Source organism: Microtus pennsylvanicus, chromosome 9 (genome assembly GCF_037038515.1).
Source record: "Microtus pennsylvanicus isolate mMicPen1 chromosome 9, mMicPen1.hap1, whole genome shotgun sequence".
Lineage (NCBI taxonomy): Eukaryota > Metazoa > Chordata > Mammalia > Rodentia > Cricetidae > Microtus > Microtus pennsylvanicus.
The window spans coordinates 13,393,097-13,411,067 of record NC_134587.1 but is presented as its reverse complement, the minus strand read 5'-3'; the positions used below and the strand labels follow the sequence as shown (position 1 = coordinate 13,411,067).

The 17,971-nt window shown below is 43.4% G+C and overlaps 1 protein-coding gene across 1 annotated transcript in view; it reads right to left on the bottom strand.

Moving 5' to 3' along the window:
- Nucleotides 1-2,759: 2,759 nt before the first annotated feature.
- The window catches only part of Abcb11 (ATP binding cassette subfamily B member 11), a 72,451-nt gene continuing 57,239 nt past the window's right edge, over nucleotides 2,760-17,971 (bottom strand). The window contains exons 22-28 of the mRNA XM_075984973.1: nucleotides 17,313-17,516; nucleotides 15,414-15,655; nucleotides 13,494-13,650; nucleotides 12,700-12,897; nucleotides 6,554-6,760; nucleotides 5,047-5,193; nucleotides 2,760-3,807 (exon numbers count right to left, since the gene is read on the bottom strand). Of these exons, the coding sequence (XP_075841088.1) occupies nucleotides 3,607-3,807; nucleotides 5,047-5,193; nucleotides 6,554-6,760; nucleotides 12,700-12,897; nucleotides 13,494-13,650; nucleotides 15,414-15,655; nucleotides 17,313-17,516 (1,356 nt within the window). The 3' untranslated portion in view covers nucleotides 2,760-3,606. The remainder of the gene's footprint in view (nucleotides 3,808-5,046; nucleotides 5,194-6,553; nucleotides 6,761-12,699; nucleotides 12,898-13,493; nucleotides 13,651-15,413; nucleotides 15,656-17,312; nucleotides 17,517-17,971) is intronic.

The window sequence follows — 17,971 nt, the reverse complement described above, 5'->3', positions numbered from 1 at the left end:
TTAATCACAGAAAGGAGAAAAATGTCAATTCACCAGCTGGCTATGTACTTCTCTTTCCCCTTTATAAGGCACATTTCACCCTAACTCTGATTTATTGGGTTGAGTAGCTACATCGCGGCAGCTACCCATGCCAATCACGTCCACCCTGATTACTAATTGTGAGCCTTAGGATACTCTACAGCTCACTAATGAGCGCATTTTAATGCTGGCCAGTGCTAATTAGATGATAATCATGTGCATTATTTTATTTACAGTCTATCCATTTAAATTAATCGGGCAATTAATTGAGCACAGTTTGAAAGAACTGCAGTGGAGTTTGGTTGTTTATGGGAGTTCCGTTGGCTTGTCATCCTGTGCAGGTGAGATTATTCACTGACGCCCGAGATTCAGAAAATACAAAGGAACATAATGCCTATTTTACCACGGTGCCTGTGCGCATGCAAATCACTCTCTAAGCATGCTAGGGAACAGCAATGAAATCTGCAGTTCCTTAAAAATTCTCTCCTGACATCTTTCTGTGGCCTGATTACAGGGAGATTTGCATATATAAAAAATATATAATCAACCAAGCCCTTGGGAAAACAGATGAGATTAGACTCAAAGCCAGCCAGTCCTGTGAGAATGCTCTGATCACTTCTTTTTTTTTTAAAAAAAAAAGGCAGATAGCTTTAAAAATTATGTTTTTCTTTTTTAATTTGGTGTGTCTGTCTGTCTGTCTCTCTCCCTCTGGGTGTGTGTGTGTGTGTGTGTGTGTGTGTGCATGCACACATACACGTGTTGTGTGTCAAAGGACAACTTGTAGGAATCTATTATTGTTCTCCTCTTCCACTATGTGGGACCTGAAGATCAAATTCAGGTCATCAGTTTGGCAGCAAGTGTCTTCACCCGCTGAGCCATCTCACAAATCCACCAATATTTCTTAAGATAGGAAACTTAAATTTAACACTTGAATAATACATGACAAAATACTCTTAATTGGGATCCCATATACTTCCCTCTACCAGGACACAATATCAGACATTCAGGCTCCCCGCTTCTGAATGAGCACCCCATTGCCGAAAGTTGCATGCTTGCATGCAGCGCTGAACTCATGGTCCTCCTTTCGCTGGGATGCTTTAGCCCACGTGCACGCAGAGCAGACGCAGAACCATTGGAGTGAACGAGCTTTGGATGAAAGAATCAGGAGGTCAGTCGTAGCACTTAGGCTTCTATTGCTGTGATAAACAACACAGCCAGAAGCAACTTGTCCGGTTAGTCCTTTCCCTCCCGTCAAATACTTAGAATTGCTTTATTTAAAAGGATAACATTTATTCATTCCTCTTGCACACACTCCACAGATGTCTTCCTAGGAAACAGGCGACTTCGCAGAACACAGCTCCTCCTCACCCTCTGCAAACCTAACCAAGTGACTTGTACTCTTCCTGATCCAAGAGTTGAGGTAAGTTTTACTACAGGCCTTAGTTCCTTTTTAGCAGTCATTTGTTCTGAACTTACTCACCCCTGTTCTTTTCCATAACAACTAGAGGCATTCCTCTGCCCTCTGCTCCCCACTCCAGCTTCCCACTTTCAGCAAGTCTGACCTTTCAGATTAACCTGCTAGCCCACCTTGGCAGTTATCTACTGGGCAACACCAAATGACACATAACAATGGCAACAGTAACTGTCCATTTCGAAATATCTCAGCTTGGTCTTCCTCTGTAAGCAGCTAGTCATTTGATGGGCATGGGAAGAGGCTGTAGGCAGAGTCATTTGATAGGCATGGGATGATGAAGTTATAAGCAGGATGGACTTGGGAGGAAGATGGAAGAGGGGGAGATGCTGTAATCACAGTATGGCCCATGAGCTGTTCTGTTATTTATTTTTCCATTGCTTTAATCATGAGCTATTTTCTGTATATTTAGTGTGTGTGTGTGTGTGTGTGTGTGTGTGTGTGTGTGTGTGTGTGTGATGTGAGTGTGCCAGCATGCACATGTTTCTGTGTGGTCATTTTCACAGAGCCCTAGTTTTATTTGGATAGCCGGAATTATCTTGTCTGTCTCTCAGTGTTTCCCTAATCTCTGCTTTGTCTGTTAGCTGTCATTTCCTATCTCCTGGTGCCCTGTTGTGGTTGCTTTACTTGTTAAAGTGTGTTCTACTAATCCCAGCCAGTCTGTCTCCTCCTGAGAGAGACACCGTACAGCCAGAAAACAGCATACTCAGTGGATGCAAGCTGTTGGACTTCATGGTAGGACTGTGTGTGGACGGGAAATTTTCCTTGGGAACTTTCCTAGCATCAGACCATAGATCTTCCGCTTTTATACTGACCAATTGCTCCAGCCAGAGAGTAATTCTTTGATCACTGCCAGACAGGGCAGCCGCAAGATTTTCTGTTCATCTATAATCTTATACCCAGGCCCTCGGCTCTTGTACAGGACTCACCCCTTCAGTCGTAGCTTATGTCCCTACACTCAAGCCTGCCTGTGGGCAAGGGAAGCAGTAGCTAGTGTCCTTCAGGACCTGAACCAGGGCTACCAGCCTGCTGCAAGAGTGGGCTGTGCACCCACAAGATTTACACAGGTTTTCAGCCCATTCTTCTTACTTTGGGCTCATTTGTCCCTCTGACTCCTCCTTCCAAAAGGACCCCCAGACTTTTGTCTCTTAGCCTTTTGTGGTAGGAAATGTGTCTACAAGCTCTTCCTGATGAACAGACTGCATGCCAATTTCCTCTTGTCTTTGAAATCCATTGTCACAAATTTAGCTCACCATTTTTTTTCCTGTCATCATTTTGAAATTTTCTTTATTCCTAAGGCTTCATGCCTCCTTTGATACGGTAAGAAGTGGTATTTAGTGGTATTCTGAAGAAAATGACAACCAAGGGTGTTTTTCTACGACGTTTAACCAGATTATTATGTAACAGCTTCAGAAGCTGCTGCATTCCCATTCTATGATCAGGATTTCACAGGAATAAGGGACATCAGGCAACGTGGGGCAGGGAAGGGATAGCAGAAGTCCTGGGAGAGAGTCCCCGCTCCACACTGGCAGATCCGACTGTAGGGCACGGCAACACCAACATCCGAGTCTTCAATCTAAGTCAGTACACCTGACTGGTAACCTCTGCTACCCCTTAGCTCACCTTTCCCTCCCCAAGCCTGAGAGACTCCAGAATGTGAACGGGCTCCTTTCGCAGGATTAGAGGTAAATGGATCTGCTTCTGTACAGAAAACAAACAAAACTTCATCAAGAAATACCAGTAGCCTTTGTCCTTCGGCCTTGACCTTGATCTGACTCCAACAACAGCTGAGAGTACACGCAGGCTCGGTGTACAAGGAGCTTTCACAAGTGTACGAGGCAGACTCCAGGCCCTCTCAGTGATCCTGCCTCAGCGATCACCTCCCACCCAGGGCAGCGGTAGGCAAGCAGCTGCCCGACCTTGGCTTTTCACTCACTCTGACCCTGGGTTCTCTCTTTTCTACACAGACATTTCAAACTGAATTATTACACTGAAGGTCACTCAAAATTAGCTTGGGTCCCAGCGAATGGTGATATCTGTATAACGTTTACGATGCTCTGGATCAGTACAGCAGCCTGCAGCCTTCCTGGACTTGTGGGTGAAGGTCTTGAGTAGGGTCAACTGAGGGGGGCTCCCGTGCTGACTAGCTTGTAGTATGCTCCCTTCTGGGCCATCAGTTCGTCATGGGTCCCCTTTTCAATCACCACCCCTTGGGACATGACAGCGATGATATCTGAGTTCTGAATGGTAGACAAGCGGTGGGCAATGACAATACAGGTCCGACCCTCTCTGGCTTTGTCCAGGGCGATCTGCACAGTCTACAGAAAGAAGATGGCGGATCAGTGGAAAGACACGGGATTGTTCCCAACCTCACTCCTGTGAGGGTCCATTTCAAGCACCACCTGAGCAACAGCTCTGTGCTCAGAGGTCACCCCAAAGCCTGAGCAATAAAGGAGATTAAGCAAATGGCTGCACATACAGCTTTATTTAAATTGCAGCCCACACGCTAGAGAAAGTTCAGGGAAGCAAGAATGAGCTAAACACTATGTCACTGTGCAATTTCACAATACCGGATTGTCCAATTTACAAGGATAAAACCAAATCGCAGAGCAGGGGTTAATGGTTTCTGATACTCCCTTCACCGAGGACATTTTAGCATGCGCCAAAGTCGGAATCTAAATTTTAAAGCCGTTGATCATAAACTCTGAGCTTCGCAGTTGATCTTCTCCCGGCTACACGTTCTACTATGGAAACTGGCCATGGCTATCAACTCCTTTTAGGTGCTGTGTATCGGTTCCTTACTCTGCCACATAATTTAAAAACTATAAAACATGTTAAGTTTTACAAATGACCTAAGTTGTTTTAATATATGTAAGAAACTTCTTGGCCTTTGAAAAATGCCATTTAACCTAAAGTATCTATAAGAACAATTATTTCAAAGTGAATTTCTTTTTAGTGGCAGTAGCCCTGTTAGATTTCTATTTGTAGATTACTATCTTCTGTGTCCAAAGAAAAATATTGTCAGTTTCTACTACAAACGAATAAGGCAACTGAAAATAATGTTGTTTTATATGCACCAATCTTCCAGCAAAGACACCTCTAGTAACCTAAGAGCTTAGAAACTCAACACGAGGAGGGATTATATGAGCAAGGGAGGTCAAGCTCATGACAGGGAAACCCACAGAGACAGCTGACCTGAGCTCCCGGGAGCTCACAAACTCCAGACCGACAGCTGAGGAGCCTGCATGGACCCAACTAGGCTCTCTGCACCTGGGCTACAGTTGTGCAGCTTGGTCTGTGTGAGGGGCCCCTGGCAGTGGGACCAGGATCCATCCCTGATGCATGAGCTGACTCTTTGGACCCCATTCCCTATGGTGGGATGCCTTGCTCAGCCTTGAAGCAGAGGGGAAGGGCTTGTTGACTTCCCATGGGAGATGGACTGGGGGAGGTGGGGGGAAGCAGGAGAAGGGGAAGAAAGGAGAAACTGGTTGGTATGTAAAATGAGTAAAAAAAATTTAAAATAATTTTTTTTTTAAAAAAAGAAAACTAACACATACCTTCTCACTTTCTGTGTCTAGGGCCGACGTGGCTTCATCTAGTAGCAAGATTTTAGGATCTCGTACAATGGCTCGAGCAATAGCAATGCGTTGTTTCTCCCCTCGAGAGAGTTGAGAGCCCTGGCTTCCAACATTAGTTTCATATTTCTAGAAAAAAAAACCACAGCAGGTTTGAAAACTAGAGAACACAGTCTTTGCTCCTGGGCTGTTTGGAGCCCACAGCAATGGGTCTTCTGTGAGTTTAAATTTTTTTTCTTTTTCTTTTTTGAACTTAGAAAATAGTTATTAAAAGCAATAAAATATATCAAATCTAGTTAGAAATATTAATTAAATGAAGCTTTGGGCTGGAAAATGAGGGCTGTAATTCCAGTTTTCTGCATTTCTTTATTCTACTTTTGTTCTCTTCCTATGTCCAGCTAAGATTCCACATAAGAGATCTTTCTTGGTTTGAGATTCTCTGGTTTCTAGACTTTCGTCCAAAGAGCTTTGCAAGATAGGCTAATCCCAAGGGTGGAGATGCCTTTAAAGGCTTTCTGTTTCTCTTCCCTGGAGAGAACATTCTGGGACACAACCCCTGGTTTGAAGTTATACTCTGTTGCTTACTAGCTTCGTGAACATCATCAACTTGTTTAAATGTCTTTGAGCCTGCAAAACTCACCTGCAAAATACAGTGTTAGTATCTAGCATGCATATTTGCTGTGCATTTTTTTTTATGAAATTAGGAAAGAAAATGTCTAGCTAGATGCCCAGCAAGGCTAAGTTAAAAATAGTTAACACTCATACAGGTATTCAGTTTGCATTGGGGATTGTTGCTACTATAGCTCCTCCTCCTCCTCTTCTTCTACATGGTGGCAAGGTCTCACTGTGTAATCCTGGCTATGAGCTTTACCAGTAAGTCATTTCCCTACCCTTTGACCTCTATGCCCCCATTTTCCTATTTTGGGCGTTCTTTGCGTTTTGCAGCTGAGATTGGATAGGTAGGCATCTCAAATTCACATGCTCAGGTGGTAAATGAGAAAGCTTACCTTCAAACCTATGTTAAACCACTGTATTTCTTTCTACAAGGCCACATTGTTTTATATGCAACAAATTCTACAGGATGCATTTTCTTTGACAGTATAATACTTCTTAACATGTGGTTAGGAAATGGAAGCTATTTGCTTTGCTTAAAAGATGAAGATGAGGGCTGGAGAGATGGCTCAGTGGTTGAGGGCATTGCCTGCTCTTCCAGAGGTCCTGAGTTCAATTCCCAGCAACCACATGGTGGCTCATAACCATCTGTAATGAGATCTGGTGCCCTCTTCTGGCCTTCAGGCATATACAGAGACAGAACATTGTATACATAATAAATAAATATTTTTTTAGAAAAAGATGAAGATGATATAAGACACTGGGAAATAAGTTACGTTGCCTTTGAACCTCAACTCTATCTACAATCCTGCTACTTTCTGGGTAACCTGCCTCCCCACAGCACTGTGCTCCTGTACGGAACAGACGTGGTGCCCACCTCCGGGAGTGACATGACAAAGTCATGCAGCTGAGCCTGCTTCGCGGCAGCTACGACTCTCTCCATGGAGATGTCTCTGGTGTTGTCCCCATACTTGATGTTTTCCAGGATGCTACAGTCGAACAACACTGGCTCCTGAGAAACAATTCCAATGTTGGAACGGAGGAACTGGATGTTCACTTTTTTGCTGTCATGACCGTCTATCATCTGCCAAAAGAGATGACAACGAAGGACAGGAAGTTTTAGCGTGCCGGCAGTGAGGGACTTCCTATGGTGGAGTTAGGTCCTGGGCAGTGCATTTGTTCCGCTTCAGTGTGAGCATCCCTAGGGGCCCGGGAGAATAAATCTTATTGCTTGTGGCCTCTGGAACTTGTTTCTGACAGAAAGGCCTTCAAAGTTGACACTGATCAATCTGTTGTTTTGATGTTGTTTTTACTAAATTCTACCTCCACAGGTAGTATATAAATGAGAAAGGATCTTAGAAAAGCATTTAGTTAAGAAAAAAAATTCTCCTTGTAGTTTGGCATAGCCTAGTCTGTTCAGATATGCCTACATCTTTCTATTCTGAGGCTCTGTGAATCTCCTGTAGGGGAGAGGAGTCAGGAAGAGGGATAGACAGATGCTCTTAGATAATGTGAAGACCAAGCCTGTGTCCTTGGCTTTATTGACATTATTCCCTGGACAGATGAGATAATAAGCCTGGGGGAAAATGTAATTGTTCACTGAGCCACGATCACATATGGAATCATCCCCAGGAGGCACCACATGAACAGCCTCTGGGTGCTGTGTGAGGACACAGCGTCTGTCTCCTAGGAACCCACAGCCCAGAAGTCAGGGAAGTTCAGCCACAAAACACATGCTGTTTAAGCTGGTTCACGTAAGATTCCAAAGATTGCATCCCAAAGGTGTAGGAAATCTAATATGAATCGTAAAACATTTGACTGTAGGATTTCAGGTAAAAAAGGAGATTATTTCAAATAATGTGAGCAGGATATAATTTAGATCATTTCTAAGCAACGGAAAAGGGGAACACTATTTAAAAAGAAAAGGCTGGATGCAGCAGCCCTCAGTAAGAGTTAGTCCTTACTCGGCCTGAGGTATTTCCCATTGTACCTATTTCTGAAAAGCACAACTTAATATTTAGTCAGAAATGAGCTTTTTGCTAACTGCTGTATATGTGCTAGGAAACAGAAGTTCTAGTCCACGTTCCTGAAGAATCTCCCATAGATAGTACTGGACATAGTGTAGATGCCTAATTAAATATTGAACGTACGGTACCTGTGTTTGGTAACTTCTCTAAAAGCAAAGAAGATTTTTTTAAGAATTGATTAAAGCAGTATTTTCCTGCTTACAGTGTTCATAGATGCATTTTATAATGAACTTACAAAATATACTGTGCTTCTTACATGCAAGAAATCATAAAATGATTGCTTCCTTCCAGTGAGCAGAAAATTCAGTGTATGCAAAAGAGAAACATTGAATTCCCCTCTGTATGCTGTGAATACCATTGGTTTATAAAGGAACTGCTTTGGGCCTATAACCGAGCTATAGGGGAACAGAGCTAGGCAGGGGAAACTAAACTGAATGTTGCGATGAACAAGGCGGAGTCAGAGAGAAGCCGTAGAGCTGCCGCTAGAGACAGATGCGCTGAAACTTTGCTGGTAGGCCATAACCTCGTGGAGATGCACAGATTAATGGAGATGGGTTAAATTAAGATATAAGCGTTAGCCAATAAGAAGCTAGAGCTAATGGGCCAAGCAGTGATTTAATTAATACAGTTTCTGTGTGACTATTTCAGGGCTAAGTGGCCGGGAACAAACAAGCATCCCCTCCTTCAACAAATTCTCTCCCTGCAACAAAACATACTTAGTATACATGTTAAGTTTGAAAGACCAAACATGGCGAAGTCAAGCTGCAGCAGTTCACATCTACCTGGACAACAAACATGGCAGAGACGACATTTTGGAAAATGGAGCCCTTTCTCTTTTAGAGATCAGGGCAATGCACTTTCCAAGTTCATCAGCAACCAAATACTTGCAAATAAATTAAAATCTTTACATCTAAAATCAATAACAGCAAGGGTCATGAGCCACAAGGAATCAATTCCTACTCCTTATTTTCATCCCTCCTGGATTCTGCTAATATCTACTGGTTTCTTTGCTCTATGCGACAGAACCTCATCTTTCTCTCAGTATTTCTCTTTAAAAATGTTACCTGCTCCTGTTACAATGAAGATTACACTATTTAGGAAGATTAGAAGGAGCATTTTTTTTGAAATACTGGGGTGTGTTGGAGAAAAGTTAAAAAAAAATCAGCAGAAAGTCTAAGTTAGCTAATTCATGAAACAGAAATCAGAGCATTTAGAGACACAGGAGCAATAATGACTAGGAGAACTCAAAACATGAAATGGTGAAGAAAGTTGTCTCTGAGCAAACAAAGAGGGATGTGACTTTTTATGAAAAATCTTTTTTATTTGGTTGTAAAGTCTGGTGAATATATTACCTGAGAAGAAAGAGGGAGGAAAAGAGAGAAATAAACACTCAGAATAAGGAATAAAGCAGCTCACCAATATTTCAACTGTCTATGCCAGGGCTTTTTCAGTGTGAGTTTATCTATAAGTTAGGCTTAAGCTTTTTGGGCCAGGATTGTCTCAAGTTTTTCATGCTTGCTCCCTTGTTTTGCTTACTTATCACTGTGTTCCTTGTTACCCCATTTTTTTCCATCCCCAGCCATTAGTTTCTTGATTAGTCTGCTCTTTCTGTGATGGAGGAAGGTCATTGATTAAAATAAAAGAAACTGCTTTGGCCCATCTCATTGGTTAGGAGATAGGTGGGAGGAGTAAACAGAACAGAACGCTGGGAGGAAGAGGAAGTGAGGTCAGACTCCACAGCTCTTCTCTTGGGAGCAGACGCAGGAGAGACGCCATGCTACCTGCTCCAGGGAAGACGCACACCATGCCCCAGCTCCGACCCAGGATGGACTTAGGCTAGAATCTTCCCGGTAAGCGCACCTAGGGGCGCTACACAGATGATTAGAAATGGGCTAGTCCAGGTGTGAGAATTAGCCTAGAAGAGAATGGGCCAAGCAGTGTTTAAATGAATACAGTTTGTGTGTAATTATTTCGGGGCATAAGCTAGCCTAGCCGGGCAGGCGGCTGGGGTATTGGGGATGCAGCCCCGCCGCCGCCCCTATTACTACAAATGACGCCCAGACGTGTGGCTAACTAAACCCACTTAAAAAACCTGAGAAGGCTTAAAAAAAAAGGAAGAGAGCGTTTAACACAGATTTTTGCTGTTTGTTGGTGGCGTGCTGTAGAGAGATTTCCTGATTCAGCAAGAGCAGCAGAAAAAAAGCTGCGTTATTTTAAAGTGTGGCTTCCTGGGGCTGTGCCGCCAGTGCAAACTCTGGCTTTATGTTTGTGTTCCGGCTTGGGATCGGAAGGAGAGTGCTCTGAGACCTTGACGATGACTCAGAGCTCCCCGCCTGCTCCTGGGCAGAAGGCAGAATCAGGCTTAGGCAGGCGGAAGAGCATGGCGGATTCCTGCTGCCATACAGGGACATGTTTTCAGACTGCGCAGATTTGGATGTAACTTGGATGAAAAGAATTTCTGTGCTGCACGCTCAGTCTCAGAATTAAAGTGCTGAGTGCCGCTCCTACCTGGTAGCCCCAAGAGGCTTCCTGACTCAGCTTTAGCTGCAAAGCCTGAAGCTCATTAAGAGGTCCTGCCACGAAACACTTAAACGGTGTTGATGAAAAGCTGAACGCATGCTTTTTGGTTTTCAGCCGTAGCAGGAAAAAAGCTGTGCCATTTAAAAATGCCGGCTTTCTGGGCCGTCCTGCCAGGGCAAACTCTGACTGTTTGAGGCAGGAGGGCCGGCTACCGAGAGAGGATTTGAGCTACCAAGAGAGGATTTGAGTGTTGTCTGTTGTAGCTTGCTGGCTGGCAGGGACCTTGAACCGCCATAGAGGTGTGGCTATAAACATGGCTGCAGACTGTATATCCGCCACGAGGCTGGAAAGCTAAGGAATGGACTGGATCTAGCTGGCAAAGCCACAGCTTTAGTCCTACTGATATTGCTTGGTAAATTAAAGACTCATGTGGTCAGAAAAAGAGAGATATACAGTAAAGAGAGATTCAAAGACAAAGAAAATTTCTAAATGGTTTACTGTGTGTTAAAAATATATGCAAGCTAAAAGTTAAAGTTCTTAAAGTAAAAAAGAAAAGGAAGAGAGTTGTTGTGTGTACACACCTTTAATCCCAACACTTGGGAGGCAGAGGGAGATAGACCTCTGTGACTTCAAGGTGTGGTAGCACACGCCTTTAATCCCAGTGCCTAGAAGGCAGAGACGAACAGATCTCTGCGAGTTCAAGGTGTAGTAGCAAACACCTTTAATCCCAATGCCTGGGAGGCAGAGACAGGCGGATCTCTGAGAGTTCAAAGACAGCCTGGTCTACAGGGTTATTCCAGGTCAAAGATATACGCTCAAAAAGCAAAAAGTTAACCTAGGAATGTCACAGCTTAGATTCTTAAGCGTCTAGTGATTTAAAGGCGTAAATCAAAAGTGCTCCTGGATAGTAAAAAATTGCAGATTCACAATAGGACAGATTCAGACCACTAAATGAATCACACTGTTGGATGAATGTACGTTGGCTTGGGAGAGAGAAGAAAAAGAATATAGAGAATAAAGTTAATGGTTTAAAAAGAAAAAAGTAAAAGTAAAGTCTTTAAAGAGACAGAGTACAGATAGTTATAGATATAAATAAAAATAAGCCGCGTAAAGATGGAAAATTCACAGAGAGTCTGGATTATGTACATTGTGTTTTCTTTAAAATTTTTGACTGTGAAGGAGCTAAGTACAGAGAGACATTTCATTACATGGGCTGCCAAGATAAACCAGAATGGATATAAGGGTATTACGATTTCAGAATTTGGGTCTAAGGATATGATGCTTTGGAGAGAGTCTTCTTTTGTTTTCACAGAGGATGAGACTCTATGGATTTCTTCTATTCCGATTTGGTATGATGGACCACGTCCTCCAGAAGGGTTGCTGTGAACATCTTCAGAAAATTGCTTTGCTCAACTGCCAACTGAGATGAAACTAGCACACAGGTTATACCATGAAAGACCTAATTAACGACGCCCCCATTCAGCAGGAAGCAGTTTGGAGAGAAAAAACTGCGCCCATGTTCCCAAATATAGTTTATAAATGTTCTTTTACATTTAAAGGGGGATATGATATAGGTATGAATAATTTGCATTAGTATAGATTTTGCTTTATTTATAGAGATTTAAGGTCAATTTTGTTATATGTATAAATGTTTCTGATGTAACTTTTACTTGATAACTGTTTTGTTATATGTAATTTTGCTATGTTAAAGTTAAAGCCTTTTTTTGTTTAAACCGAAAAAGGGGAAATGATGGAGGAAGGTCATTGATTAAAATAAAAGAAACTGCTTTGGCCCATCTCATTGGTTAGGAGATAGGTGGGAGGAGTAAACAGAACAGAACGCTGGGAGGAAGAGGAAGTGAGGTCAGACTCCACAGCTCTTCTCTTGGGAGCAGACGCAGGAGAGACGCCATGCTACCTGCTCCAGGGAAGACGCACACCATGCCCCAGCTCCGACCCAGGATGGACTTAGGCTAGAATCTTCCCGGTAAGCGCACCTAGGGGCGCTACACAGATGATTAGAAATGGGCTAGTCCAGGTGTGAGAATTAGCCTAGAAGAGAATGGGCCAAGCAGTGTTTAAATGAATACAGTTTGTGTGTAATTATTTCGGGGCATAAGCTAGCCGAGCCGGGCAGGCGGCTGGGGTATTGGGGATGCAGCCCCGCCGCCGCCCCTATTACTACATTTCTGCTCCATTTACAGGTAAACAGAGGCCTCTCAAATATGCTCATCTCTAGTTTTGCAGTGTGTCCCGTTTTCTTCCCTAACTGGTCAACAGATCATCTGGAACTGGGAAGAATATGCCGTTAGAAGCTGTGGAACAGAATCAGGTCAACCAGCCAATGAAGGAAATGAAAACCTCCATGGGGCTAAGGAGAAAGACAAACTGATCTGGCAAGGCGCAGCGTTGGAGACCACCTGGGGGCAGATCTTACTGAGAAAGCAAAATCGTTAGGCGCATTGGTACCACTTACCACCTTCCCCTGATCAGGGTCATAGAACCGCTCCAATAGCTGAATGCTGGTGCTCTTGCCACAACCGCTGCTTCCAACAAAAGCCAGTGTCTGCCCTGGATTCACAGACACCGAGAGACCATTCAGAACTTGGGTATCTGGTCGTGAAGGATATGTAAATTTGCAGTCAATAAAATCAATCTTCCCTTGGAAGTTGTCCTGTGAACGAGAGGACTAGAATTACATGTGTAATTCTGCTGGGGCAGAGAACACAGAGGATGTACCTAAATGTACACAATGGTATGGAATTATGCACTATGAAACAACAACTCAGTGGGTGACATTCTAGTCTGGATCGCGGTACACAGCAGTAATCCCAGAACTCAGGAAGCTGAGGCAGGAAGAGAGTGAGTTCGCTGGAGGCCAGCCTGGGCTACATAAGGAGATTCTGCTTCAAAACAAGCAAGCAGGTGAATACCACTACAAAATGACACTTTTTTTTCCCAATTGTGGTGATGGAAAAACGACCAACATAATTACACATTGTTGTCTTATTCAAATGTCAACGTAACGTCTGATTTTTCATGTCAATTATTTCCTTTCTTTACGTTCATAAATCCCTTGTTTGTCCATTCCGGGTGCATATGGATGAACACAGGCTGCTAAAATTTAGACTCCAAAATGACCTCATCTGACCATCTTCAGTGGCTTTTTCTGTATACAAACACATGCGCACGCATGAACATGCATGTACATACATGCGCGCGTGTGTGCACGCACACACACACACGTACCTCTCCCAGTCCAGTACTTACCCACTTTTCACCTGCTCCGCTGTAGACATTAATTGGAGGTTTTCGGTCTAGCAGCTGAAAAAAGCGTGCGGCTGATATCTTGGCTTTGGCAAAACTTGGGGTGTAAGAGAAGGTTCTTCCCACAGCTGTTGCACTCATCATCACTGAAGAGGCCGTCCTGCAACCAAACACCCAGGAACTGAGAAGTGAGGTGTGGGCACTATGAAGGCCTAAGAGGCAAAAGTTTTGGGTGCTATCCCCAAACGGCTTAAGCAAGTCACTTTAGATATGTCTGATCTTGTGGGAGTTAGAAAGATTCATGGTTTTCAAATTATGCTCTCTATAAAAGGGTTAGGCTGATTGGGATAGGGTTCAGGCCTCCAAATCCTAGATGTACCACATTAAAACATTTTTGATGGTGGGGGAAGAGTGGAGGAGACTTTTGAAAAAAAATATTATTTTAGAGAGAAATTTGATGACCAGATTAAGCTGGCTTTTCTTCCCACTGTCCGGAACTCTGACAGCTGTGTAAAAGATAGAGGTGGTGCAGTCAATGGAAGGACCTATTCTATGCTGCACATACAAGGCACGCTTCATGTGGGATAGGGGAAATGCAGTTGTCTGTATCCTTCTGTTTGTCCCAGCTGCTGCTAACTATATCAACACAGACTTCAGGAATGAATGTGCAGATGACTAAATTAGTTCTGAGAGACAACCATGCTGCTGCCTGGCCCTTGATGTGCATAGCAACCCATATGGTTTCCCATCAGTGCCATCTTCCAGAGGGTGGAAACGGGGTGGAATGAGAGGTAGAGCGTGTGCAAGCATGTATCTTACTGCTCGGCTTGTAACCAGTGATTGTTTCAATGGGGTTGGAAACCCACATTCTCCAGGAGCCCAGGAGAAGGCTGAAGAGGATGAAAGCTTTGGGGATACGTTAGGAAATGCTTAAGGATGTCTGTCTAGTTCTTAAAGCAACACCAGCAGTTGGAAGCTTTCTCTAGGCTCTTGATTCTCACATACTGGCCAAGAATTTGCTCCATACCTCGTATGCACTGGCAGAGAGAACTCAAGGATTGCTGTTTCCTGGTCTGGGCTAACAGCTTTAAACATGCAAGGGCTTAGAGAAGAGATGTTCCTAGTTGATGTGGGTATAGTGGGCTAGCAGGAAAGTTCTGGATGGAAGGGATCAGGTGAGAGGATCACGTCCTCCAAACCTAAGATTGCCTCTGCCCTCACTACCTCCCACTATCACCCTCATGTAAGGATGAGACCTCATTCTTAAGCCCACCCCTCGGGAAGCAAGCAGACTCTGCCTCAAAGAACAGAATTCCCTCCTCTGGCCTACCCCGTCTCTTTTCAGAGGAAGTGCCTAGAAACCAGTTGTCTTTGCAAGCGAGGAACAGAGTTCAACTACAACTTTCCTTGGGCCCATCTTATTCCAGGCTTTGAGGACCTCAGCTTTAATAAGCATAAATTTAATTACAATGATTCATCTGGTGATTCATCTGTCTGGGATCATCTTCTCTTTTTCACTCCTCAGTCCAAACATGGGCTTTGTGTCTCAAATCCTTAAACCTAGGCTTCATTGTGTGAATTTCTTTTGCCAAAGAGCCCTCGGTAAATGAAACATGAAGAGGCTTGACCATGCTTACAATGTAGGACATGCTGCTTCTGTTGAATAAGAGCCCCTAAAATAACTCATGAAGGAAGCAAGCTCAGTTGCTACCAAGGCCTTCTGGAGACAAACACACACACAGAAAAGTCTGTGAGGCAGCCAAGTCCAGAGGAAGTGTCTCACACCCCGTAGAACTTTGAAAAAGAACAAACCCAACTGCTTTTAGAGGAAATGGTTTGCTGGGCAGCAAGGAAGTTCAGGGACAGACCCAGGCGTTCCCCCTGGAGTGTCCATCTCGTGTGGTCACTTCGGAGATGGCTCACCTGAAAACATAGCTGAAGTGCAGCCCTTCCTCGGCTATGAGGTAACCTCCGTATCTGTAGGCAGAAGCGCTGGCGAAATACGACACGGCCTGGGAAAAGGCGAAGCAGAGCCCGTAGATGTTCGCCTTCTTCACGGCTGTTCTGTATGACGTTTCCAGCTCAGCTTCAAACGCTTTAATAAATCTCTTCTCCACACCAATCCCCGCAACGGTGCGGATGTTGCCAAGGGCTTCGCTGGTGATCTGAAAAGGGAAGAGTCCGAGGAATCAAAAAAAAAAAAAGGGCTGTCTCTTTCCATGACACTTCAGCCATTTCACAGATTAGAGTGCTCACAAATGGCAGAAAGTAACACAGAGAAGTTGCTGGGGTCAACTCAACTGGACCATGGGGCCATCTGTCACTTAGACTCTGCCTGGTTCTAATAGGGCTTCACTGCCTCTACTTACGGCCGGGGTAGGAGGAGACGGTGTGAGACAAGGTCTCCCATGCTTGTCCTGGACATGCTTTAACATTTCTCTGCTAATTCATTTGAAATGTCTAAAACATTGTCTTTGGATGTCTTCTGGAACAAAACAGGCACTTGATAAAATTTAAGTTATTAGAGACTATTTTCTAAAAAGTTGCTGTCCGGCAAACCATTCTCTCTAAAACCAGCTAACTGAATATGGTTAAAGTTAAATATAAGTTAATCTTCAGTCTACATGGTGAGCATGTGTGTAACTACAGTTTGAGGCCCACTCTACATACACCTTATTAGAGATTTTCTACACTGGCATCTAAAATGTCTTGTCTACTTGGACAGCATCATATTCTCTTGTCTCAACTAGAATGCAGTCATGAGTGAGTTTGTGAAGCATGAGTGTGTGACTCAGGCCTGGTAGGAAAAGCCCAGAATGCTAATGGTTGGGGGGCTAAGGAAGGAAGATACTATGTTCAAGATCTGCTTGGTCTCCAATGTGAATTCAAGGCCATCTGGGCAACCTGGTTAGATAGATAGATAGATAGATAGATAGATAGATAGATAGATAGATAGATAGATAGATAGATAAACAGATGATAGATATAAAATAAAAAATTACAAAGACAGTAAATAAAAGAAAGAATTGGGGTATGCCTCAGTTCTAATGTGCTTACTTTGCATAGTAAGCTCTAGTCCCTATGTTCAGGCTCTAGAATAAAAAAAAAAAAACAAAAACAAAAGAAATGCATGTTATATGTGATTGATTGATCTCTTGGTCCCTATCTCCTTCCCTTCTTCACTTCCAGTATGTTATTTTTGTTTGAGACAGCATCTAGTACCCAGGTTGAACTCTTAACTTACTATGTAGCTGAGGATAGCCTTGAACTTCTGATCCTTTGATCTCCATCCCCAAATTCTGGGATCCCTGCTAGCTAGGTCACCATGCCATGGTGTTTATTTTTCATTTGACAAATGTCTATGCCATCATCCTCTCACTTATTCTCATGTTCAGATATTAATTAGAATATAAAAATTAGACTACCTAAAACCTGAAGGTACTCAAATTCTACTCTGTAGTTCTTGATTGTATTTGAGAAAGACATTTGCCACTAGTCTAGCAAATGCTAAAGTGTCAAAGTTGAAAGCATGTTTTCTGTGTGGATAACGAAACCTTGGGTAATCCGTCAATATAAGAGAACAGCAGCAGCAACTTTAATAGAACTTCTCACCTCTGCAAGTGAGAACACAGAAAATGTAGTAGGGATAACCGAGGAAACCAAACATATAAGCTTCTCCTTGCCTGATCAAGTGTATGCACCCAAGCCTTATTGTCATAGCCTTCAGGCAGAGGCACGTGTGTCTCTCGGTAGTTATCATTTTAAATGGTTCCCATGACAACTGCTCAGCCACAAGTAGGGAAAATAGGTCTATAAGGTTACCTGGCCAGCCTTCTCCAGAGCCTGCTTGTCTTGAGATGCGAATCCTGTCAGCATTTTTGTTTGCAGGGCTCCCGAAAAAGCCAAGAAGGGGAAGAAGCATAGCACAAGCAGACTGAGCTTCCAGCTGAAGATAAAGGCAATGAGTATGGCCGTTGCGATGTTAGTGAAGGAGTTGACCATCATCCCAACTTGAGAGCCAGCAGCCTGCAAATCAAAGTCAACCAGGCCATCTCAGACATTGTCCCTTTCACTAGACACTATTATGTGAAAAGCTATTTTATGTCAAAAGGTAAATTCTTTTTATTGTGATAAAATAGATAGGCAGATATTTAGTTTTTGAGACATTCATAAGTACATAATGCAGGCAAATGAAGATAAAACAAACAACTCTTCAACAAAACAAACGAACGAAGGACACTCACAGTGGTGTGTGGCCATCACATCCACACTCAATCTTTCCAGCCTCTCCACCTTTACCTATCAAATGATCACTTCACCTTCCTCCCCTGAGCCACTGGTAATCGTTATTCTACTCTCTGTATGAATTGTCTGTTTTTAGGTACCCCTTATAATGGAGTTGAGGCATACCACACACAACACTCCTAATATGAGGAGGGTTGTTTCTTTTTCTTTTCTTTTTTTTTTATCCCAAGCTCCAT